This window comes from Salvelinus alpinus, chromosome 2, assembly GCF_045679555.1.
Source record: "Salvelinus alpinus chromosome 2, SLU_Salpinus.1, whole genome shotgun sequence".
In the NCBI taxonomy this organism is placed as follows: domain Eukaryota; kingdom Metazoa; phylum Chordata; class Actinopteri; order Salmoniformes; family Salmonidae; genus Salvelinus; species Salvelinus alpinus.
This window is the reverse complement of record NC_092087.1, coordinates 17945865-17972271: the sequence shown is the minus strand read 5'-3', so window position 1 is coordinate 17972271 and position 26407 is coordinate 17945865. Positions and strand designations below refer to the sequence as shown.

The 26407-nt window shown below is 41.9% G+C and overlaps 1 protein-coding gene across 6 annotated transcripts in view; it reads left to right on the top strand.

The window, feature by feature from the left end:
* The first annotated feature begins 698 nt into the window (after nucleotides 1–698).
* Nucleotides 699–26407, top strand: part of LOC139555316 (kazrin-like) — a 301708-nt gene continuing 275999 nt past the window's right edge. For 2 of the 6 annotated variants that reach the window (XM_071369024.1, XM_071369072.1), the window contains exon 1: nucleotides 699–1388. In XM_071369024.1, coding sequence (XP_071225125.1) covers nucleotides 1022–1388 — 367 coding nt within the window. In that variant the 5' untranslated portion in view covers nucleotides 699–1021. The remainder of the gene's footprint in view (nucleotides 1389–26407) is intronic. The other 4 variants (XR_011670986.1, XM_071369064.1, XM_071369032.1 and 1 more) reach the window with 3 other exon arrangements.

The following is a 26407-nucleotide window of genomic DNA, read 5'->3' as shown; positions in this document are numbered from 1 at the left end:
GGGTTTGTGCCTTCATTGTGTAGGAATAAGTGTGTCATAATGTGTCTGAGGGTGGTTTCCATGCCAACCCCTAAATAAATAATGGGCACTTTACGCTTCAAGGTGCCTCAGGATCTGAAGTATTATTGTCTCAATTTAATTGGATATTCCTTTCCTGCCTATGTGTAATATCCTTCATTTCAACATGTATCTTTGCAATTACTGTAGGTGGACATTTATGTATTTTCAGATGCTTATAATCATTGGCACTCATCTCATCAAATGCAACAGCGGAGCAGTTTGTTTCCACACTACATGTAACATAGTGTAATACATTAATAATGGGTTCAAGTAAGCTACAGTGTGTGCTCCTTTTCACCTCATATTCAGTGTTTCTGGTTGTGCTTTTTGAAAAGCGAAGCCTCGGGTAACAAATATAGAATTCAGACTTTTACGCAACCTCTTTCTTTCTCCCTCCCTTTTCCCAGCGCCAGAGAGAAATGAAGAGCTGGGGTTGCAGAAATCCGTTTCCCAGCAGCAGCTCAGGCTCTAAGATGGATAGAGGTGGTTTGCATGAGGAGAGGGAGAGGGAGAGAGGGAACGAGATAAAGAGATTATTAGGGATATAGAGAGGGGAGGAGGAAGGGAGGGTGGGCAGAGGGAGGAGAGAACGGGGGCATGCAAAACAGATCAGATAACAACAATTGTTTTTCCACCATCCTTTCCCAGAGGCTGCTGCCTACTACCTCCTCCCAGGGAGAGAGAGAAAGAGAGCAAGAGGGAAGTGTGACTTTCACCTGCTGGAGACAACTAGCCTCTCTCTGCTCTGCTCTTCTCTCAGCCTGCAGCTACCGAACCTGCTGTCAGCCTCTCACAGACACAGAGCAAGATCACAGCACTACTGGAACAGCTGCACTCAGGGCTGCTTTCTCCAACACTCCTGCACTCTCTCACTCTAACATACACACACACAGGCACGTCCAGAACTCTACCACGCAAGCGCTCCTCACACACTCACGCAGGCAGGCACACCCCTCATTACATGTGCAGTGAGAAGCTCTGCTTGTGTGGGTGTGAGCAGTGGGCTGTGTTTCTCTCTGGCAGCAACAGCAGCACTCGCAGTAGGACTGGTCCAGTGGAGGGCAGTCACCTCACTCTCTCCAGACTCCAGGACAGCTCACGCCCGGGACTCGGGAAGCCCTCAACAAGCCTTTCTCTCTCTGTTTCTTGTTCTGTCTCTCTCTCCATTCTCACTCTCTCTCTGCCTCGCCGTGACGCAGTGTTTCTGACCTTCATTCCCCTAGTGCACGCAGAGTGGACCAGTGGGACAGCCATGGAGGATACCCTCACCTGCAGCCCCGCCACCTTTTCCCAGGTGTTCGGACGTCAGGGACAGCTCATGCAGGCCAGTGAGTAACCAAACCAACCTACCCCGTTATTAAACATGTCAGTGTTTTATCCCGCATCGGCTGCCTGGAGATCGCTCCCAGATCAGATTGTTAACAAGCCTGCTCTATCTGTCAGTTTTAACGGATCTCCTGGCTCGCACTGAAACCTTAGTTCAGCTGGTGCTTGGAGGCAACAGAGACTGTTTCAGACAGAGTGAGGCTGAGATCTCATGGGATTGATGTTGCACTTCTACAGTCTCTTTGGAGTAGAGGGGTGGTTTCTATGTAGGTTGATATTAAGGGAGTTCGCAGAGGTCTGTGTACAGGGGCTTTAGGTAAAGTGTAAGGTGCACAAACCATTGCAGGATGTTGTTTGTTTTGTTTTTGTGCCCATGAGGAAATATGCGGTTTGTGTAGCTGCTGGTACTCATGGTTAATATCTGTTGCTGTGCTGAGTTGTAGCACTAGCAGGGCTGAGTTTACATATCCAGTGTTCAGTATAGAGAGGGAGGCATGACATCATAGCAGTGTAATCTCACAACAGGGTAATCTTCACAGCGCAGGGAAAAAGGGGATACCTAGTCAGTTGTACAGCTGAAATGTGTCTTCCGCATTTAACCCGTCCCCAGAGAGGTGCAGGGGGCTACCTTAAATCGACATCCACGTCATCAGCGCCTGGGGAAAAATGGGTTAACTGCCTTGCTCAGAACAACAGGTTTTTACCTTGTCAGCTCGATCCAGCCACCTTTCGGTTACTGGCCCAACGCTCCTACCGGCCAGGCTACCTGCCACCCCAGATACATATCACTGTTCTTTTCACAGAACATCTGAAATCTATGTTGTTCCCTTGTTTGACAAGTTAAAATACCATTGGGAATTCCATCTTCGTCAAACTGCCTGCTTTCATGACAGCATTTGTTTCTTCTTTACACAGTTTACTACAATAGCAAGGCAGCAGTGGAGCAGGCCCTGAGAGACTATGTTGGAAATGTATATTGCCCAGACTGATGTCTAAATTACTGAGAGCTGAATCCATTACATTATCAGTAAAATTAACACATGCGTTGAAAGGACTCTGCAACTGTTTGATCATATCAATCATGTTTGGCTGATATTCAGGGTCATCTAGCTCCTGAATGCAGATTATTTCCTTTGAGAGAGGACCAGAGATTGGCTTGTGTCAGCCTGGTCTGCCTTAATCTGGGATCTCTCTCTCTCTCTTTCTCTCTCTCTCAGGGGGTTTATTGGCATGGGGAACGCATGTTTACATTGCCAAAGAAATGAAATTGATGAACAAAAGTGAAATAAACAATAAAAAGGGAACAGTAAATATTACACTCACACATGTTCCAAAAGAATAAAGACATTTCAAATGTCATATTATGTCTATATACAGACTTGTAACGATGTGCAAATAAATATAGGCTGTATTTACAATGGTGTTTTTTCTTCACTGGTTGCCCTTTTCTTGTGGCAACAGGTCACAAATCTTGCTGCTGTGATCGCATGCTGTGGTATTTCACCCAATAGATATGGGAGTTGATCGAAATTGGATTTGTTTTCAAATGATTTGTGGGTCTGTGTAATCTGAGGGAAATATGTGTCTCTAATATAGGTCATACAGTACATTTGGCAGGAAGTTAGGAAGTGCAGCTCAGTTTCCACCTAATTTTGTGGTCAGTGTGAGCCAGGTCTGCCTACGGCGACCTTTCTCAATAGCAAGACTATGCTCACTGAGTCTGTACATAGTCAAAGCTTTCCTTAATTTGGGGTCAGTCACAGTGGTCAGGTATTCTGCCACTGTGTACTCTCTGTTTAGGGCCAAATAGCATTCTAGTTTGCTCTGTTTTTTTGTTAATTCTTTCCAATGTGTCAAGTAATTATCTTTTTGTTTTCTCATGATTTGGTTGGGTCTAATTGTGTTGCTATCTTGGGGCTCTGTGGGGTCTGTTTGTGAACAGAGCCCAAGGACCAGCTTGCTTAGGGGACTCTTCTCCAGGTTAATCTCTCTGTAGGCGATGGCTTTGTTATGGAAGGTTTGGGAATCGCTTGCTTTTAGGTGTTTGTGGAATTTAACGTCTCTTTTCTGGATTTTGATAATTAGCGGGTATCGGCCTAATTCTGCTCTGCATGCATTATTTGATGTTTTACGTTGTACACGGAGGATATTTTTGCAGAATTCTGCATGCAGTCTCAATTTGGTGTTTGTCCCATTTTGTGAATTCTTGGTTGGTGAGCGGACCCCTCCCTCTCCCTCTCTCTAACCAACGTCTTGCAAAGAGAACTTCCTTTGATGGCACCCCTCTACCATTAATACAAACTGACTCTTCACACATGTATGTTGGGTAATGAGGAGGGCGTTGGGCAGATTAAACAGTGCCAGAGCAGTCAGAGAAAAGACAGAGGCCTGTACGGTACTGTCACTTTCTCTCTGAAGTTAAAGTTCTTGCTTCATAGTTCAAGAGGATTTCTGCTCCACCGGATCTTCTAATCAGATAGAACCCTAGTCTAGATTCAGAAATGTGTTATCAACAATTCAACAGAGACACACAGTATTAAAAAAAACAATTAGATTGGGAACACACGCTATTAAAGCATAATGCGCAAACAGAGAGTTGTTTGTGATAATGAGAACATAACTCAATAACACATGTTCCTTGGCCGGGTGTAATGAGCTGTGGTGCGGTGCAGTCTAGTGGATCTGCTATCTCTTCTGTTATTGTGCTTTATTTAGCCGACTCGCTGCTGCGCCGTGCAGTGATTTGATGAGATAAATGAGCTAATCCAGCCCGGTGGTGTATTGTCATTGTTACTGCCGAGAGAGCGTCTCTCTCTGTTCCTCTCTTCTCTTTGCATAAGAGCATCCTTATATAAATAATGCTCTTTGTTTGAGTGTATCTGTGGACTCATTAAGTGTGTTTGGTATTCAGGAGCGTATTACTGTCGGAGGGGTGACAGGGCCCTGATTAATATTCTGCCTCTGACTGGGCATCTCAGGAGGCTCAAATCCTCTTCACTAAGTGTGTGCTGGGTTTTGAAGTGCTGCTGATGATGAGACTCTTCTGTTGTATCTAGGAGAGCAGAGCTAGGCCTTATTATATAGGACAAACCTTTATCTCTCTTACACACACACACACACACAGTCCTGATTTATTCACACACACCGCTGCTACCGTATGTGGCTAATCTCAAATGCTGTCACATTTGATGCCTAACACTTATCTTTCTCTTTGAGTGTGGGGGAACATTCAGTACACAATTGAGCTTTAAGATGGCTTAAAAAATGTTTTCAAAATAGTAGGCCTAGTCGAGGTACAGTGTGTACCATGCTAAATGGAAATGTGCTTTTGCACTTACGCAAATGAAGGGGTTGATTGAGTCACATTGACTGTACTGTAGCTTGGTTTGTACTATCACGCCCACTCTGCCTAACCAAACCTATTAAGCTAATGCAATTACTGTATGCAAATCAGCTATTCAGTGAAGTTGCTGTTAATATTTAAAGTTTTTGAACAGGTAAAAATTCTAAGACAGAACCTATTTTTGTTGTTGTCACAAAACATTGTACACTTCCGTTCAAAAGTTTGGGGTCACTTAGAAATGTCCTTGTTTTTGAAAGAAAAGCACATTTTTTGTCCATTAAAATAACATCAAATTGATCAGAAATACAGTGTAGAAATTGTTAATGTTGTAAATGACTATTGTAGCTGGAAACGGCAGATTTCTAAAGGAATTTCTACATAGGCGTACAGAGGCCCATTATCAGTAACCATCACTCCTGTGTTCCAATGGCATGTTGTGTTAGCTAATCCAAGTTTATCATTTTAAAAGGATAATTGATCATTAGAAAACCATTTTGCAATTATGTTAGCACAGCTGAAAACTGTTTTTCTGATTAAAGAAGCAATAAAACTGGCCTTCTTTAGACTATTTGAGTATCTGGAGCATCAGCATTTGTGGGTTCGATTACAGGATCAAAATGGACAGACACAAATAACTTTCTTCAGTCTAATCTTGTTCTGAGAAATAAAGGCTATTCCATGCAAGAAATTGCCAAGAAACTATAGATCTGGTACAACGCTGTGTACTACTCCCTTCACAGAACAGTGCAAACTGTCTCTAACCAGAATAGAAAGAGCAGTGGAAGGCCCCGGCGCACAACTGAGCAAGAGGACAAGTACATGAGAGTGTCTAGTTTGAGAAACAGTCGCCTCACAAGTCCTCAACCTGCAGCTTCATTAAATAGTACCCGCAAAACACCAGTCTCAACGTCAACAGTGAAGAGGCGACTCCGGGATGCTGGCCTTCTAGGCAGAGTTGCAAAGAAAAAGCCATATCTCAGACTGGCCAATAAAAAGAAAAGATCAAGATGGGCAAAAGAACACAGGCACTGGACAGAGGAAGATTGGAAAAAAGTGCTATGGACAGACGAATCTAAGTTTGAGTTGTTCGGATCACAAAGAAGAACATTCGTGAGACGCAGAAAAAATGAAAAGATGCTGGAGGAGTGTTTGACACCATCTGTCAAGCATGGTGGAAGCAATGTGATGGTCTGGGGGTGCTTTGGTGGTGGTAAACTGAGAGATTTGTACAGGGTAAAAGGGATCGTGAAAAAGGAAGGCTATCAATCTGTGGACAGAGCTTAATTGGAGCCAATTTCCTCCTACAACAGGACAAAAACCCAAAGCACAGCTCCAAACTATGCAATAACTATTTAGGGAAGAAGAAGTCAGCTGGTATTCTGTCTATAATGGAGTGGCCAGCACAGTCACCGGATCTCAACCCTATTGAGCTGTTGTGGGAGCAGCTTGACCGTATGGTACGTAAGAAGTACCCATCAAGCCAATCCAACTTGTTGGAGGTGCTTCAGGAAGCATGGGGTGAAATCTCTTCAGATTATCTCAACAAATTGACAACTAGAATGCCAAAGGTCTGCAAGGCTGTAATTGCTGCAAATGGAGGATTCTTTGACGAAAGCAAAGTTTGAAGGACACAATTATTATTTAAATTAAAAATCATTATTTATAACCTTGTTAACGTCTTGACTATATTTCCTATTCATTTTTCAACTCATTTCATGTATGTTTTCATGGAAAACAAGGACATTTCTAAGTGACCCCAAACTTTTGAAAGGTAGTGTAGGTTTTAGCTAGCGTCATTATCATCACCTATCAATATTGAATGAATTGGATCAATACTAGGTTTATGTTTCAATGCCATTCTCTAAGTTTGTCTTTCAATGTGATTCTCTGCTCCTCAACAACATGGGAAGAGTTGCTGTACCATTGCAGTCAGTGTCATTATGTATAGGGACTGCACACCCTCCAACTCATAGAATTAACTCAAAATAATGTTAATGACCACACATACTAAGAACTGTAGAGACCCTGTGTTAATAAACTTTGATATCGACTTTGCCACTTCAGCATGCTTTTGTGGCACAGTCGATGCCACGCAGGGCCTTGGGCCAGAAGGTTGACGGTTCACCCACCACCACAAATGAGCTCACATTCCCTGCCTGTTTCATTAGGCCAACACTATGATCAGAGCCGTCTGTAGGCAATGATCAACTAGGGAAATATCTGATTTCGTAAATGTTGATGCCATATTTATAATTATATAAAATATGCAAAAACATTTCCGCCAAAAGGTTTCTGTGCCAATGATCCACACAACCAATAAACAAAGCATTCCGACTTCAGGCGCTTCAATATCATCATTTACGTTTTTTAACACCACAATAAATATGTCAATAATATCTACAAACAGAAAATACACCCCTCCCTACCTTGTACCCCGTATAGAAGGCTTGGCTTGACAATCTCCGAATGTCATTAAACGTTTTAGTGTTTTCTAACAGATCTTTCCATTCATAAAATGGCCGCTGCACAGTTGGAATTGATTGGTTTTATACTGTACGTCAGTAAAAACATTTACATACAGTACAGTGCATTGGGAAAGTATTCAGACCCCTTGACTTTTTCCACATTTTGTTACGTTACAGCCTAATTTTAAAATGGATGAAATATTTTTTCCCCCTCATCAATCTACACACAATACCCCATAATGACAAAGGGAAAACAGGTTTTTGGAATTTTTGGTCATTAAAAATAAAAAACAGAAATACCTTATTTACGTAAGTATTCAGAACCTTTTCTATGAGAATAAAAAAATTGAGTAGAGGTGTATCCTGTTTCCATTGATCATCTTTGAGATGTTTCTACAACTTGATTGGAGTCTACCTGTGGTAAATCCAATTGATTGGACATGATTTGGAAAGGCACACCGCTGTCTATATAAGTTCCCACTGTTGACAGTGCATGTCAGAGCAAAAACCAAGCCATGAGGTCGAAGAAATTGTCCATAGAGCTCCGAGACAGGAATGTGTCGAGGCCCTTCTCAGTAAATGTCACATGACAGCCCGCTTGGAGTTTGCCAAAAGCCACCTAAAGACTCTTAAAACATGAGAAACAAGATTCTCTGGTCTGATGAAACCAAGATTGAACTCTTTGGCCTGAATGCCAAGCGTCACATCCGGAGGAAACCTGACATCATCCCTACGGTGAGGCATGGTGGTGGCAGCATCATGCTGGCAGCATCATGCAGCATCATGCTGCTGTGGATGTTTTCCAGCGGCAGGGACTAGGAGACTAGTCAGGATCAAGGAACAGTTGAATGGAGAAAAGTACAGAGAGATCCTTGATGAAAACCTGCTCCAGAGCGCTTAGAACCTCCGACTGAGGTGAAGGTTCACCTTCCAACAGGACGACGACCCTAATCACACAGCCAAGACAAAGCAGGAGTGGCATCGAGACAAGTCTCTGAATGTCCTTGAGGGGCCCAGCCAGAGCCCGGACTTGAACCCAATCTAACATCTCTGGAGAGACCTGAAAATAGCGACGCTCCCCATCCAACCTGACAGAGCTTGAGAGGATCTGCAGAGAAGAATGAGAGAAATTCCCCAAGTACAGGTGTATCAAGCTTGTAGCGTCGTACCCAAGCCGACTCGAGGCTGTATTCGCTGCCAAAGGTGCTTCAAAAAAGTGCTGAGTAAAAGGTCTGAATACTTATGTAAATGTGATATTTCAGTAAAAAAATATGACGGCCAATATTCCAACCCTCTCTCTGTGTGCCCAGACTGACCACTAAAACATTACTGTCATCTTCCCATTAGAGTCACAGTCAGAAACTATTGATATTGTTGGCAATATCCTTAGTTCCTATCCTTAGTTCCTTTTCCTTTGTCATTATGGGGTAGGTGTGTAGATTGATGTGGGGGAAAAAACGATTTAATCCATTTTAGAATAAGGCTGAAAAGTAACAAAATGTGAAAAAAAGTCAAGGGGTCTGAATACTTTCCGAATGCACAGTACAAAGATTTTTAAAAGCGTCGGACTTATTCCATTGTGGTCCCTATTGTCACACCAGTCGTCGCTTTGGCTGTCCAGCTCAGGAGTTCAGCGTCGCCGGCCTTCTAGGTGCTGCCGAACCTACTGCTGGCAAACGCCCTTTACTCATCTACCCCGGACTTGTCTCATCATCATTACACACACCTGGTTCCAATCCCCACTCTATCACTGTATATATACTCCCTCTGCCATTTGTTTTTGTCGGTCATTGTAAATGTTACTTGTTTTCCTGAGAGGAATCACTCCCACTATTTCCTGAGTACTTTATATTTTGTACTTTGGGTTCGCCCTGTGCCTTTTGTAAATGAAGATATATTTTGAGCACAACAGCGTTTGGGTTTCGTCCCTCTTTGATCTCTGGTGCTTAAATAAATCCAGTCGTTCTAAACCTGCGACTGCCTCCTGTCTACTCCTCTCTACACCAGTGACATCTCTTTTTTTAACATAAATACATATACAATTACATAGTTATAGACATCAAAATGTTCACACATTAGCCAGCTTTTGACATTATTTTTTAAAAAGAGGTTATGGTTGGTATGGCTTTGACTTGCTGTGGTAGTTTGTTCCACTCAACAGAGCCGGTATATCTTCTTATCAGATAGACTCATATTTAAAACAGTGAAAATCTCTTGCTCTGGTATTATGCTGGTGGACGTCTCTAACAAATGAAAAATAGTTGGATAGGTACCTGGGGGCTGAGTCCGTGATAATTCAGACCAAGTTGAATTAACACTACTCTTTTTGTCCACAGATAGCAAGCCTAGCTGCTTAAAATGCTCAACCTCCAGATGAATAGGAGGGGAGAGTTTAAGTGCAATTCCTAGACGCTTGTTTTGGCTGGTCTGTAACTTATTCTTTATATGTGTGGGACTGCTGGTGAACCATGATGCATGGGCGGACTGGGACAAATTCAGCCCTGGCATTTTACCCACACCAGGCCACATCACACCACTCGCTACTTACATACACACAGGCGGTAGTGCTACTGACACATAAGATAAGCAGTACACTACAGTACAGGGTCTCTCAACCTTTACTGTACTAGTGACTGGCAAAACATGGCCTGCCTCCTCTTTAAACACCTATTTTTAACCATCTTATTTTTAAACAGATATTGCATGTAAAAACAACAATGGAGTCTGGAGATACAACTCACTACTATAACTGGGCCTCAGTCTTTTTTCTCAGCGTAGACACAGCACTAGCAGAACCAGAACCTTTAGCAAATACTGTAAGTCGTTAATTTCAGACATTTAGCAGCGTCGGACTCAAGAATCCTTTTTTTGGTCTCTAACTTTTTCGGCACCAACTTTCTGTTTTTTATGATCCATGATCTTATGTTCTGACTGAGTGACTGACAAAGAGAGCGGGTCTCACTCTCTTTGATGATGCGCGTTTTACTTTGAATGTGAATTTAAGCTACCTCAGCCAATCAGAAAACTGGGCACTTAGTTTACATACACTAAGTTGACTGTGCCTTTAAACAGCTTGGAAAATGTCAGAAAATGATGTCATAGCTTTAGAAGCTTCTGATAGGGTAATTGACATCCTTTGAGTCAATTGGAGGTGTACCCGTGGATGTATTTCAAGGCCTACATTCAAACTCAGTGCCTCTTTGCTTGACATCATGGGAACATCAAAAGAAATCAGCCAAGACCTCAGAAAAACATTTGTAGACCTCCACAAGTCTGGTTCATTCTTGGGAGCAATTTCCAAACACCTTAAGGTACCACATTCATCTGTACAAACAATAGTACGCAAGTATAAACACCATGGGACCACGCAGCCATCATACCGCTCAGGAAGGAGACGCGTTCTGTCTCCTAGAGATGAACGTACTTTGGTGCGAATGGTGCAAATCAATCACAGAACAACAGCAAAGAACTTGTGAAGATGCTGGAGGAAACGGGTACAAAAGTATCTATATCCACAGTAAAACAAGTCCTATATCAACATAACCTGAAAGGCCGCTCATTAAAAGAAAGAAGCCACTGCTCCAAAACCTCCATAAAAAAGCCAGACTACGGTTTGCAACTGCACATGGGGACAAAGATTGTACTTTTTGGAGAAATGTCCTCCGGCCTGATGAAAAAAAAATAGAACTGTTTGGCCATAATGACCATTATGTTTGGAGGATAAAGGGGGAAGCTTGCAAGCTGAAGAACACCATCCCAACCGTTAAGCACGGGGATGGCAGCATCATGTTGTGGGGGTGCTTTGCTGCAGGAGGGACTGGTGCACTTCACAAAATAGATCTCATCATGAGGAAGATAAATTATGTAGATATATTGAAGCAACATCTCAAGACATCAGTCAGGAAGTTAAAGCTTGGTCGCAAGTGGGTCTTCCAAATGGACAATGATCCCAAGCATACTTCCAAAGTTGTGGCAAAATGGCTTAAGGACAACAAAGTCAAGGTATTGGAGTGGCCATCACAAAGCCCTGACCTCAATCCTATAGAACATTTGTGGGCAGAACTGAAAAATCGTGTGCGAGCAAGGAGGCCTACAAACCTGACTCAGTTACACCAGTTCTGTCAGGAGGAATGGGTCAAATTTCACCCAACTTATTGTGGGAAGCTTGTGGAAGGCTACCTGAAATGTTTGACCCAAGTTAAACAATTTACAGGCAATGCTACCAAATACTAATTGAGTGTATGTAAACTTTCGACTTCAACTGTACGTAGTGCACATCAAAATAACTTTTGCAGTGAAATTCCTATGTGCCGAATAAATAATACAAGTTAAATGAGTTTCCATGGCATTTTAAACTCTAGGCCTACTGATTGTTTTGCCACTAAAAATTTTGCGTCGGTATAGCGAATGTCCCACTCTGGTATTGGCACCTGCGCTCTAGCCCACAGCTTGCAGATACAGTGATGCACCTGGCCTCTTCACTGCCTATGAGCTATTCCTATTCGTTCTTGTGGACTCATATTGAAAATTTATGCAGCTTCGAATGCTTTTATGTGTGGTATAAGTGCTAGTTAGCCTATTGCAGATCTGTAGAAATTATCCACATGAATGGTGGATAGAGGGCATGATAGACAGTTAGACTAGTAGTCGATATTGACCTGTGGTATAGTAAAAGTTAGCGAGTGGAAAAGCATAGTGCATAAGGGAAATACAAAAACACCTTGATATATGGGAGGTACATGCAAGCAGATGTGGAAATCTGGCGAGGATGGAAGAAATTATATAGTAAAAGCTGCAAAAGAGCTCATGTAAACCTGTGAAAAAACGCGCTACCCTCCCCTGTGCCCAATAAAAAATCACACAGCCCTCCCCAAAGCAAAAAATACATTAGACAACACTCCCCTATTTTGGACCCCCCCACCCCAGTAAATTTTGAACTGTCCTTTACATGATGAGTTTGTACCAACTAAGATTACACAGATCTCCAATCCTGACAGCATTGTTTTATGTGAGACCAGAGTTTAATCTTGCCTAAAGCTAGTGCCAAGCGAAACCCCTGTATCTGGAAACAAAAAAAATGCCCCTGTACTGTACTGTAATGTCCTACGGAGAAGTTCCATTCACCGTTCTGCTCCACTGGGTTCCAGTGATGAGAGGACAGAGGGAAGACAAGGTTATCAGCAGATTAAAGTCTATCGAGCCTATAACTCTTCATAATGTCCTCATCCCCTCTGAGGGAGAGAGAGAGGGGGAGAGAGAGGGGGAGAGAGAGAGAGAGAGGATGAGGTCAGGAGGTTGGCGCAAGGCCAATATTCCAACCCTCTCTCTGTGTGCCCAGACTGACCACTAAAACATTACTGTCATCTTCCCATTAGAGTCACAGTCAGAAACGATTGATATTGTTGGCATTATCCTTAGTTCCTAATAAAAAGCCAGTCACAGTGCTTTATTAGGCTTATGTTGAATGGCTCAGTCACAGTGGTTTTCATATCTCTATTAGATTAGAGGTCCTTATTGCCCGTGGTTGCTGGATATCTCCAGTGATGCTGGTAATCACTCCATCAGAGGCCATACAGTCTTAATTTAGACCTCTCTCTCTCTCTGTGGTCTCATCTCCCATATTGGATTTCAGCACTACATTAGTGCATTTGACTGCACAGATGGGCAGGCCTCATGTCTCTAATGGTCACTGTGTAAGAACTGGGTCTGTGGGACTGTGCCTGGGACTGTGTTTGTGCGTGCACTTGTGCGTACGTATGTGTGTGAACCTTTACTGACTCAGGGTAGTCAATACTGTGTATTTATGTAAATTGCCTTCAGAAAGTATTCATACCCCTTGACTTATTCCAAATTTTGTTGTGTTACAGCCTGAATTCAAAATGGATTACAAATATATAAATATATATATATATATATATCACCCATCTACACACAATACCCGATAATGACGAAGTGAAAACATGTATTTTGACATTTTTGCTAAATTATTGAAAATTAAATTAAAAAAATCCCTAGTCCTTAATGATTACAAGCATACACATAACATGATGCAGCCACCACTATGCTTGAAAATATGGAGAGTGGTACTTAGTAATGTGTTGTATTGGATTTGCCCCAAACATTACACTTTGTATTCAGGACAGAAAGTTAATTGCTTTGCCACATTTTTGTTGCAGTATTACTTTAGTGCCTTGTTGCAAACAGGATGCATGTTTTGGAATAGTTTTATTCTGTACAGGCTTCCCTCATTTCCCTCTGTCAATTAGGTTAGTATTGTGGAGTAACTACAATGTTGTTGATCCATCCTCTGTTTTTTCCTATCACAGCCATTAAACTCTGTAACTGTTTTAAAGTCACCATTGGCCTCGTGAAATCCCTGAGTGGTTTCCTTCCTCTACAGCAACTGAGTCAGGAAGGAGGCCTGTATCTTTTGTATTGGCCGGGTCTATTGATACACCATCTAAAGTGTAATTATTAACTTCACCATGCTGAAAGGGATATTCAGTGTCTGCTTTTTTAAATGTTGACCCATCTACCAATAGGTGCCCTTCTTTGCTAGGCATTGGAAAACCTCTGTGGTCTTTGTGTTTGAAATTCACTGCTCGACTGAAGGACCATGCAGATAATAATATGTGTGAGGTACAGAGATGAGGTAGTCATTCAAAAATCATGTTAAACACTATTATTGTACAAAGAGTGTGTCCATGCAACTTATGTGAAAGATCTTTACTCCTGAACTCATGTAGGCTTGCCATAGCAATGGGGTTGAATACTTATTGACTCAAGACATTTCAGCTTTTCATTTTTTATTAATTTGTAAAATAATCCACAACAAAAAAATCCACTTTGACATGATGGGGTATTGTGTGCAGGCCAGTGACAAAAAAAAGCCAAATGTAACCCATATTAAAATCAGGCTATAACACAAATAAATTAAAGTAAAGGGGTGTGAATACTTTTTGAAGACACTATGTATGCATCTGTCTGCATGACTAGTGACTGACAGATCTGGGTTCAAATACTGTTTCAAATATCTCAATAACTTTCACATACATTCAAAGTAACTAGTCATGCATATTTTATTTGAAAAGTTTTCTGATTGGCTGAGGTAGCGTAAATTCACATTCAAAGTAAAACGCGCATCATCAAAGAGAGTGAGACCCGCTCTCTTTGTCAGTCACTCAGTCAGAACATAAGATCATGGATCATAAAAAACAGAAAGTTGGTGCCGAAAAAGTTAGAGACCAAAAAAAGGATTCTTGAGTCCGACGCTGCTAAATGTCTGAAATTAACGACTTACAGTATTTGCTAAAGGTTCTGGTTCTGCTAGTGCTGTGTCTACGCTGAGAAAAGTAGTTTAACATTTTAAGGTATCTGAAAATACACTTGGAAAGTAACTGAACATATTACAATACACTGACTCAAATACAATCCCATGCATTTAACATAGGTATTTGAAAATAGTATTTTAAACTACTCTCAAATACAATTGAGTTGACTATTTGGTTTTTACAAATATCCATTCAAATACTTAAATAAAAGTAGTTGTTTTTGGGCTGTGTATTTGAAAATACTAAAATACACAGAAAAAAAGTATTTTAAATACCAGATACTCATATACACATGTCATCATTGAGATGGAGCAGACAGACAGACACCGGCTGATGCCAGAGGACAGTAGCCCTTTATGGAGTACAGACCCAGTGACAGATTTTGATTGTAAGGTTGAAACCATGTTCCCCAAGCTTTTGATGTGTAGAGATGCCTGTGTTGCTCATAATTTCACACATTGCATTGCAGTATCGTATCTCTCTTCCATACTGATTTACCTTTGGGCTTCTTCATAACTCTGTATCTCTTTTGTTTCTCTCTCTTTTACTCAGAAGCACACACACACACACACACACACACACACACACACACACACACACACACACACACACACACACACACACACACACACACACACACACACACACACACACACACACACACACACACACACACACACACACACACACACACACACCTGACACACACCTGACACACACCTGACACACCTGACACACCTGACACAGCCTCAATTTCACACCTTCCTGCATTTCTGCAGATAGTAAAGGGTAATTCCCTTTTCTTTTGTGATAAAAATGTAATATGCTGTCTACAGTATGTTATCACAGTGGTTGTACTCAGGAAGAGTGGCTTGTTACGAGAGAGTTGCTTTCATACTCCGATGCTCAAGCTGTCTTAAGATCTGGGCCTCGTTTTCCAGTTGCGAAATAACTTAAGCATTACTATGATCGTACCAGATGCATCGTTATTTAGGAGCCAACTTTTTAAGAGTGCTTCCAAACAAGCACGTAGAGAGAACATTTGGTAAGTGCGTCTTAGACCATGTGTCGATACTGATAGGATCGAAAGAAAAGCAGCACTGCTCTCGGATCAGCTCCTAGAGATATATTATCACTACCACCTATGGCTGCAAATGGGCTATTGAGTGCGAGGCTGCTTATTACGCGTAAACATTAATAATGCACTAAATCAAACAATTGGGCACATTATTGCGCACACATTGTCACATCATGAAACACATTGAGGCAAAAATTACAGACCGTAGCCTAGTCGCAATTATATACACCATTAAAAAGTTCTGCTTCCTGACAAACTCTTAGCTTCACGTTCTGTTGCGGAATTATTTTGGCAAGCTTACTGTAAGTGGTGCACACATGCACTGATACATTTCTATTAGCTCACACTTCACCCTGGTTGAGGCTTTTAAGCGTTTCATTGAATGTTTGGGATGCAACAGTATGTGCTAATTGAAAGTCTACCTCAGGATAAAGGCTGATGTTGTTTTCCTGAAAATAGAAACAGCAGGAGCAACTTTTTCATTATACTATAACTCTGCTCACAGATGCAATGTTAATGAAAACTCCACTGAACCTTCATACAAGATAATTAAAAGTAATGTTGCCAAGGGTTACATTTAGAGTTAACCTTTAGTAACCACAGGTTTACAAGCTTTTCCTTTTGTAAGAAATAACAATTTTTAGTGGTGAAGAATGGTCTGCCATTGCCACAGCAAAATAAATATAATCCTATTTGAAATGTCTTCTGAATCCAATATGCATGGAGGCGGTCCAGTTAAACTACCATTACCTACTTCAATTGTTACAAACATGCACACTCTGCTCTGTGCACTCCCATTCACTCCCATTCACTCCCATGTGTGCGGCGTGTGCCCTGCATGTTAAAGAGATAGCCACTGGAGCCCTGTGTGTGAAGGCTATATATTTCATCACAACATGCACTATAGCCTAACTATGGATGCACTAATTCATATAGATCAATAATGTCTTGTGTGCTCTATGGCCTCTGCTCTATAGGTGCCAGTGCTATGGGTGATGCGCTATAGGGGTTTTGCTATGGAGTGTGTAACCTTCTACATGCAATGGGCCTGTTTGCTATAAATATTGGATTTAAGAGCAAGCACTCGTGTGTTATGAGCTCTGCACTATAAAGGTATTGTCCTACAGTATGGGTGTTTGTACTATTGGTTCCATGCTCTGGTGCAATGGTTTAGTTTTTTTATTGTGGCTTTGTGTGTGGATATATATTTGTTCTTTATTACAGATGTAGACTAAATTGTTTTGTCTTTGTCTTTAGCTTGTTTTCCATCCTCCCCTCTCTTCCCAGTTTGTAGCTCTGTCGTTTGTTAGAGGAACACTGGGGGCTTGGCAAGCAGCTCAGCCTCAGCATGTCTGCAGTGGAGGACTCAACAGTGTAACTAAGAGGTTTATATTCCAGACTGAGGGGAAAGGAGGCCAGCGGCGCTGGGTACTGGGTAGGGAGGTAGAGACGACAGATGTGTGGAGTCAGCAGACAAAGGAAGCCTCAGGTTCAATGACGCAGAAACAAAGAAACACATCGAGAGGATGATGAGGCTTAGCTTAGCTCTATGCTGCCAGGCTGGTTCTACTGCTGCTGCTACTGCATTCACACCTCCAAGACTCACAGTTGTAAACATCTATATATGATTATTATTATTATTTTTGTTTTATTGTTTTATTCACACCTGCACTGTTGGAGCTCAGACCTTAAGAGTTTGACTGTACACGGCTACTACATCTGCAACCCTAAATAAAACATCTAATCTCTCCAGGCAGCGCCACAGCGTTTATTGACCTGAGAGAGGCAGAGCAGGTGTTTTAAGCAGGTTTGAAATGGTGTGTGTGTTTGAGTAAGGATGATGCTAGTGCATTTACTAATCTTATTTTGGGGAGAGGGCTCACTGAGCGAGAGTACATTTACATAGGGCCTGTAAAGGGCCATAAGTAAACAAGAAAATGCTCACCCAGAGGTGGCGCTCCTATTGGCCGGTGACTTTAATGCGGGAAAACTGAAATCCAATTTACCTAATTTCTACCAGTATGTCACCTGTGCAACTAGAGGCAAAAAACTCTAGATCATCTTTACACCACATACAGAGGTGCATACGAAGCTCTCCCTCGCCCTCCATTTGGCAAATCTGACCATAACTCTATCCTCTTGATTCCTGCTTACAAACTAAAATTCATATAGGAAACACCAGTGACGCACTCAATACGAAAGTGGTCCGATGAAGCGGATGCTAAGCTACAGGACTGTTTTGCTAGCACAGACTGGATTCACCCGATGGCATTGAAGAGTTTACCAAATCAGTCACCGGCTTCATTATTAAGTGCATTGACGACATCGTCCACACAATGACAGTACGTACATATCCCAACCAGAAACCATGGATTACAGGCAACATCCGCACTGAGCTAGAGGTTAGAGCTGCCGCTTTCAAAGAGCGGGAGACACTAATTTGAACTCCCTACGACGAACCATCAAACAGACAAAGTGTCAATACAGGACCAAGATCGAATCCTACTACACCAGCCCTGACACTCGTCGGATGTGGCAGGGCTTGCAAACTATCACAGACAAAAGGAAACCCAGCCACGAGCTGTCCAGTGATGCGAGCCTACCAGACCAGCTAAATACCTTCTAACCACGCTTCGAGGCTAGCAACACTGAACTGTGCATGCATGAGAGCACCAGCTGTTCCGGACGACTGTGTGATCACGCTCTTCATAGCCGATGTGAGCAAGACCTTTAAACAGGTTAACATTCACAAGGCTGCAGAACCAGAAGGATTACCCAGGATTACTCAGAGCATGCGCTGACCAGCTGGCAAGTGTTTTCAATTACATTTTCAACCTCTCCTTGACCCAGTCTGTAATACCTACTGTACATGTTTCAAGCAGACCACCATAGTCATTGTGCCCAAGAATGCCAAGGTAACCTATCTTAAGGACTATCAACCCATAGCACTCACATCTGTGGCCATTACATTTTAAGTTATCGTTACTCAATGTGTATTTATTATTTGTGTTATTGTTTTTCAATTTATTCCCTGTGTTATTATTTTATCATTGGTTCTTTTTTTCTACTATTTCTCTTTTTTTTCTCTCTGCATTGTTGGGAAGGGCCCGTAAGTAAGCATTTCACTGTTATTCTACACCTGCTGTTTACAAAGCATGTGACAAATACAATTTGATTTGATTCACCGCCTCTGAGATTGGATATTATCAGAACCTGGAAATGCAGTATTTTGTGTCAAAGGCTTTCCATTTTTAAATAACAGTCAAGTAAACTCCTCCAGAGTTATATAAGTCAGCTGACTGTGCAAGTGAGAGTTTAGTTTTCTGCATCAGCCACAATGTAATAACAGTTTCTAAAATAACAACCATGACAGCGCTACACTTTAATTGTAGTAGTTGAATTGTTGCTGAGTTGAAAAGGAGTAGGTTTGAATTTGCCCTTCATTACTGACCATCCTAAAGTCACACCCCTAGCTCTGCTGTTTTTTTACAATTAAATGGTAGGAGTTAGACGTTATTAAGGAAAATGAAATACTGGAGGAAATGCTCATTAGGGCTAAATCTGTCTATATCTGTTTTGAGCTGGCTTGTTCTCTCGTGACATAAGACCAGATCCCTCAAAACCTCCACCTCCACCGAGACGTTGGGCACCGAGGACCAGACCCAGACCAAAATTGCATTCACATGATCTGCAGTGGTCTTGAGATCAACAACCCATTTGTGCTGTCCATACAGGCGTATCCTGTATGATCTAATCACCTGGTCCAGGTACTCACTAGGAGAGATACTGTCAGCATCATTAAGCCGCATTCCTTTCTCTCCCGTCTCCTGAGCTCACGCGTAGCAGACATGTGAATACGGAGCTGTCTGTGCGTGTGTTTGGAGTGTGGAATGTGTGATGCATGAAAGATGTGAGTGCCCTTTAACTTTTCTCGCATATCCTTTCTCCAGGAGTGTCAAGCTCAGTATGCTTTGGTTTGAGGTGCCTTTGAATTTCTGGGGCTGTTTACCTACAGTAAAACTGGGAATAGCCTCATAACAATAACTGTATTTTACCAGGTTTTTAATCAGGTTTTTACAAGCACTTTTTCTACCTTTTAATTACATATTAAAAGGTTGAGCTGTTACAAAGTAAGATATGGGTATAAAAATGGTTTTGACGAGATGGGATACAGTTTTTGTCAGATTTGACCTTTCGTTGCAGGTTAGCAGAATTGACACAGTAGATTAAGATAATTAATGTAGCTAGCAGGTTAGGAGAATTAGGTTAAGGGTTAGTTAAAATGAATAATTTTTTATTTGACTAGGCAAGTCAGTTAAGAACAAATTCTTATTTTCAATGACAGCCTATGAACAGTGGGTTAACTGCTTTGTTCAGGGGCAGAACTACAGATTTTTACCTTGTCAGATCTGGGATTCGATCTTGCAACCTTTCGGTTACTAGTCCAACGTACTAACCACTAGGCTACCTGCCGCCCGATGTTAATTTGACAAAAGCTGTATCTCTTCTAGCCATGAGCTATACAAATATGAGTATAATTTTATTTTTATTTTTTGGAGCGGGCATAAAATAAGTACAAAGGTCCAAAATGTGTAGCCTCTCCGAAAGATCTTTGGCATATGACACGGAGTACAAGGAGTGGAATGTTAGCTAAAAACACTGGCAACCAGGCTGCAATATCTGCACTATTAGAGTAATTCTGAGATCTAATGAGTTTCCCCAATAGCCTTATTATAGGTTCTGAAGAGTATCTTGCTGTCACACAGTGTTCCTTCCTGCTGCAGAGTTAGGAGAAGATCTGCCTCTGCCCCACTTTTTCCCTGCGTGACAGATGCACAAAGAAGACACAGAGACTGAGACAAACAGGCCTAATTGGCAGCAGCCTTGTCACAGGTTTTCCCCATAGTCCTGGCTCTCCAGAGGACCCTCATTCAGCCGCTGGACTTGATGTGCCTGGTGACCACAGTGGTGTCTCTGTAGCTGTGTAGTGATAGAGTTCCTATGGGTCCCCTCTCCTCTAACAAGCTCTATCTGTGTAGTGATGGAGTTCCTATGGGTCCCCTCCCCTCTAACAAGTTATATCTGTGTAGTGATATAGTTCCTATGGGTCCCCTCTAACAAGCTCTATCTGTGTAGTGATAGAGTTCCTATGGGTCCCCTCTAACAAGCTCTATCTGTGTAGTGATAGAGTTCCTATGGGTCCCCTCTCCTCTAACAAGTTCTATCTGTGTAGTGATAGAGTTCCTATGGGTCCCCTCTCCTCTAACAAGTTCTATCTGTGTAGTGATAGAGTTCCTATGGGTCCCCTCTCCTCTAACAAGTTCTATCTGTGTAGTGATGGAGTTCCTATGGGTCCCCTCACCTCTAACAAGCTCTATCTGTGTAGTGATGGAGTTCCTATGGGTCCTCTCCCCTCTAACAAGTTATATCTGTGTAGTGATAGAGTTCCTATGGGTCCCCTCCCCTCTAACAAGCTCTATATGTGTAGTGATAGAGTTCCTATGGGTCCACTCCCCTCTAACAAGCTCTATTTGTGTAGTGATAGAGTTCCTATGGGTCCCCTCCCCTCTAACAAGCTCTATCTGTGTAGTGATAGAGTTCCTATGGGTCCCCTCTAACAAGTTCTATCTGTGTAGTGATAGAGTTCCTATGGGTCCCCTCCCCTCTAACAAGCTCTATTTACCCCGATTCCTCAAAGAGAAGAGCCTTATCCTCATGAACTATCCTTCTCAGCTGGAAGAAGTGCACAGATGTCTCTTTTCTTCTCTCTCCTGCGGTATGTGCCACTCCCATCCTTCAGACATTTCTTCTTAATCTTATTTTCCTCTTTCATATACACTAGAATAACACTGACTGTTGTAGCTGAGTTTCCGTTGTGCTTCTGGGATGGTAGGCTCTGTGTTGTGTTGCAGGCTGGCAGGATGCGGATGGGGATGCTAATGCTAGCTGACCTTGGGCTGAGGATCGATCCAGATCATTAAGCCGGCCTACCCTGAGATGCTCCCCTCACCTCCCTGACATTACGCGCAGCATTACATGTCTTATCGTGAGAGCCTCTCCTCACCACACTCATTTGTCATTCATTTCAATTAGTCTGTGGGCTCTCTGTGCCTGAGTGGAGGCACGCTAATGTGAGTGTAATAATACTCTAGCCAGGCAGCGTGGAGTCTTTGGCAGTCTATCAAAGGGACAAAGGAGGCTTTTATCTTCAGTGCATGGTTCTGATGCTCCATCTGAGGTTTGTATTTCAAAAAGTTCAGACTGAACACAAGGAATCCCAGCAGCTCTTGGTGCCGTTCACTGGGTTGTCTCACTAGGTGGCACGCTGATCAAAGCCAATCTGGACCTGTGGAGGGCACTATCCTCCATGCTGCCTCGAGCTGCTTTGCTTCTGGCTGTGATACACGCAGGGTTAGTGCGATCCGGGGTCCTTGTGACGTCTCTACACTAAACCCTAACCTTAACGCCTACCCTTACCTTAACCATTTTATATGTCAACTTCAATGGGTTAGGGACGTCCCAAGGATCCCAGGTAGCAAGGAACATACACTCAGTTTACTGTATTGTACAGCTCAGCCATACAGCACATTATTGCTTTCTTTAATCACAACAATAGGAGACCACTTACGGACTCTTTGGTTGTCTGAATGATTGTGTGGATGATATTGAGGTGGATCTGAAATCTTTACCTGTCATTTATTGATGTTATACTGTAGTTGATGTGGTGAGTACAGCGGTCATTCTGGTTCAACCAGGCTGGTGAAATAGTATAACAAATTTGTATAGTAGGCTTTGATCTAATATTTTATTAAAAAGCCTTTGAAAATAGGACAGACTTGATAACGATTTACACTAGGGTCCCCCAACTGGTGGCTCACGCATAGGCGGAAATCCCAGGGGGGACGGGGGGGACACGACCCCCCCATCCTGGGAAAAATATGATTTGTCCCCCCCAATCTATCACTGTAAACATAACTATGTAATTTCAATAATATTAATAATACGCAATGAAAGCAGTTGTGCTGATTATAGACACTTAATAGCGCCTTTTTAAGTTTCAAAAGATTGCGACCACCCCGCCCTTTGCCTCACAATGGTTTGATCCACTGCCAGTTCTTTAGCTGGCAAGGTAATAGAGGGTTCGTATCTACTGTCCGAAAGGCACATGTACGTAACTGACGTGAGGTTAATCCAGTCAATCGCGCCATAACAATGTTTAAATTTTTATGTTGGCAGGGTTCACACACTAGCTGAATTTGCAGAGCTAGCGTGCAAACTAAAGCAAACATTAACTAGCAAGCTAGCTAGTACCTATTCCATTAATGTGGCGTCGTCAAAGATGGGATCTTTGCTATCGTCAGTTTATTCCAAGATCAGCATGCAGCTGTAGTGCTTCAAAGTCCCTGTGATAAGGTTAGCGATAAACTGAAGTCCAAACTGAACAGAACTACACTCTCTTATACCATTGTCTTAAATATATTTAATGGTCTCGTTGCAAAAGCTAAATTGTCGCTAGTGAACTTTTTTAAATTTATTTTATTTCACCTTTTTTTTTTTTTGATTATAGCAAACACCACAGAAACGGAATTGGTGCTCGCTAGCTTTACAAATTCAGCTATTGTTGGAAGCCAGCCAATATGAAACAAACTATATTAAAATTAGAAAAGGTTGTAGCATATGTTGTGTAAATGTGTGTGTGTGCAGCTAGACCGGCCAGCCAGGTAGAAAAATGGCAGAAAAAGGTAAAAAGATGGACATCAGAGTATTTTTCAGTACACCAAAACGCAAAGTAAGACCTCTAGTAGCCTAATATCTCAAAGACGAGTTGATAAAATGTTCATAAGAAAGAAGTGAAATGCTAATGGAATGTTTCACAATGATGTCATTAGGCAGAGCAGGCAACAGATGGCACACAGACAGCAGAGCTGGGGACAGATAGGCAGGGACAGACTGGCAGAGACAGGGAGTCTCAGGTAAGTTTGTTGAGTCTTTGTTTGGCAACATTATGAAAGGTTCTAATTTTTTTTTACTTGTAAAATAGGGACATAATTGGAAAATGCCATGGATACCCCCACTCTCAACTTAAACTGATGACTAAACTAAGATTTGTTTAAGGCAATGGTATTGCTGTTGTGATTAATTGTGTAGTTTTGGGTACCGGTAGTTAGGAGTACAGCAAACACCTTATTTCTTTTCTAGGAGACAGACTGAGTCTGTGAGGGTGGTGAAAGGGAAAGAGCCAGGGAGAGAGACTTCAGAGAACAATGTCACAGCCACGGCAGGACCAGGTGTCACCCTTGTTGCCAGCAGCACCAGTATAGGGGACAGTGGCACAGCATTGTCCAGTTACCTCAGTGATGGCACAAAACCATATCAGCCACACCCACAATTTTTGAACCGCAAACTCTTGCCAACAGAGTGTTGACGTTTCAAGAGGCCCCAAAGCACAGAATGAAATTCTGAACATCATGGCCAATACAATCATTCGAGGCATTGCAGCTGAGATTAGGTCTCTTCCGATTGTACAATTTTCATTAATTGTTGATGGTACTCAAGATGTCTCTGGTGCTGAACAGGAGAGTGTCTTTTTGCATTATGTTGACCATGACCTTGTCTCTCACGAGGAGTTTATTGGGCTATACAGGGTGTCGGAGACAACAGGCGAGGGCATTGCGAAAGTGGCAACTGAAGTGTTGTTGAGGCTCAATTTGCCCATGTCTGGCTTACGTGGGCAGAGTTACGATGGTGCCTCAAACATGGCAGGAAAATACACAGGTGCACAGGCAATTGTGAGAAGGCAGCAGCCATTAGCCCTCTATGTCCATTGTGGAGCACACTGTGTAAATCTGATTACACAGGCTGGCTGCTCAGCCTCCCCACTGATCCGGGATTCCCTTTCTTGGGTCCATCAGTTAGGTGTCCTCTATGGCCAGTCAGGAAAGTTTAAGAGCATGTTTGAATCAATTGCCACGTCCAAAGAAACACATCTGCCCACCCGGAAACCCCTATGTCCAACAAGGTGGACTGTGCGGAATACTGCTATTAGAGCTGTGCTAGGGCAGTATGAGCGGGTACTAAGCAGCCTAGAGGAGAGTAGTTTTTAGTACATGACAGTACACTTACAAATGATTTATTTCATGTTATTTTATTTAAAATTGCATACTTTGTGCGACATACTTGTGCATAGCTGCTGTTTGAAGAGTTGAGACACTGACTGAAGGATATTTTGTTTGATTTATTTGGGTTTTTCATTGAAGTAGTTATTTTGCTTTTAGAACTGTACTTATTTTAAGCTTTTTGTTCTTGTAAAGATATTGTAGTAGACTCAGGCCAGTGGCACATTTAATGACTATATAAATGTATCAGAAAAAGTCAAATTAAAAGGTCAATTCAATACGGAGACTAACTTTGTGATGGTTCTCAATGGAGATTATTTTAGATGAGATCACACCATGTTCATTGTATTTATGAAAACTACACCCATACAGTGTACAGTACCATTGCTACCTACTGGCCTTTCTTGATATTGCTAGTTGTAAGTACGAATACCTGCATACATACTGGACTGGTAAGGAGCACTGCTATAACTATTATTAGTAGTAGTATTATAATGATTTAAACATTTGAACAAGTTGGTTAAACCCTTCAGTTAACTACTGTACCTATCAATTATTCAGTTGTAGGAATTATGGTTCCTCAATATACATTTAACATATTACAACGTAGGCTATGTGTTACAGCACTACTTTTGGTGTCCCCCTCAGGAATTGCTCTTGAGAAAATGTAATGTAATTGTCCCCTCCAAGGTTGATATCAGATTTTCGCCCCTGGGCTCACGGGCCAAATTATGATTTTCTTTTGGGCCTCCCAAGTTCTCTGAGTAAAAACAAAAAAATATGCAGTACCATTCAAAAGTTTGGACACACTACTCATTCCAGGGGTTTTCTTTATTTTTACTACTTTCTACATTGTAGAATAATAGTGAAGAAATCAAAACTATGAAATAACATATATGGAATCATCTAGTAACCACAAAAGTGTTAAACAAATCAAAATATATTTTATATTTCAGATTCTTCAAAGTAGACACCCTACTTTCTACAATGTAGAAAACAGTAAAAATAAATAAAAACCTTTGAGTAGGTGTGTCCAAACTTTTGACTGGTACTGTATACAATGTAATTTAAAAAAAATGGTTGGATATATACATTTTTAAACCAACAAATCAGCTCCAAGTGATTTTAATTTGGGAAATCTGTACCAAACTATTCCCACGCAATATAGATATGTGATCGTATACAAATGTAAGCAAGGTTTGAAATGATTATGTTTTAGTGAAATACTATATCTGTTTGGGCTTCTTGCGGTCAATGTGCAGTCTACAAATTATCTGGAATTATGTTCCAGCCCCTGACCTTCCTTTCAATAAAACATCTAGTTGGTGATCCCTGATTTACACCATGCCCATTCTCATACAGTAGCCGTCTACCATGCTACAGTTACCACACGGGGGCAGTGTTGATTTGTAAAAAGGTGGAATCCCTGCACAGTGCACAAAGGAGTGTACACTGACTATACCAAATATTAGGAACACCTTGCTAATATTGAGTTGCACCTACCCACCATTTTGCTCTCAGAACAGCCTCAATTCACCAGGGCATGCACTCTACGAAGTGTCAAAAGCGTTCCACAGAGATGCAGTCCCATGTTGACTCCAATGCTTCCCACAGTGGTGTCAATTGGCTGGATGTCCTTTGGGTGGTGGACCATTCTTGATACACACTGGAAACTGTTGAGCATGAAA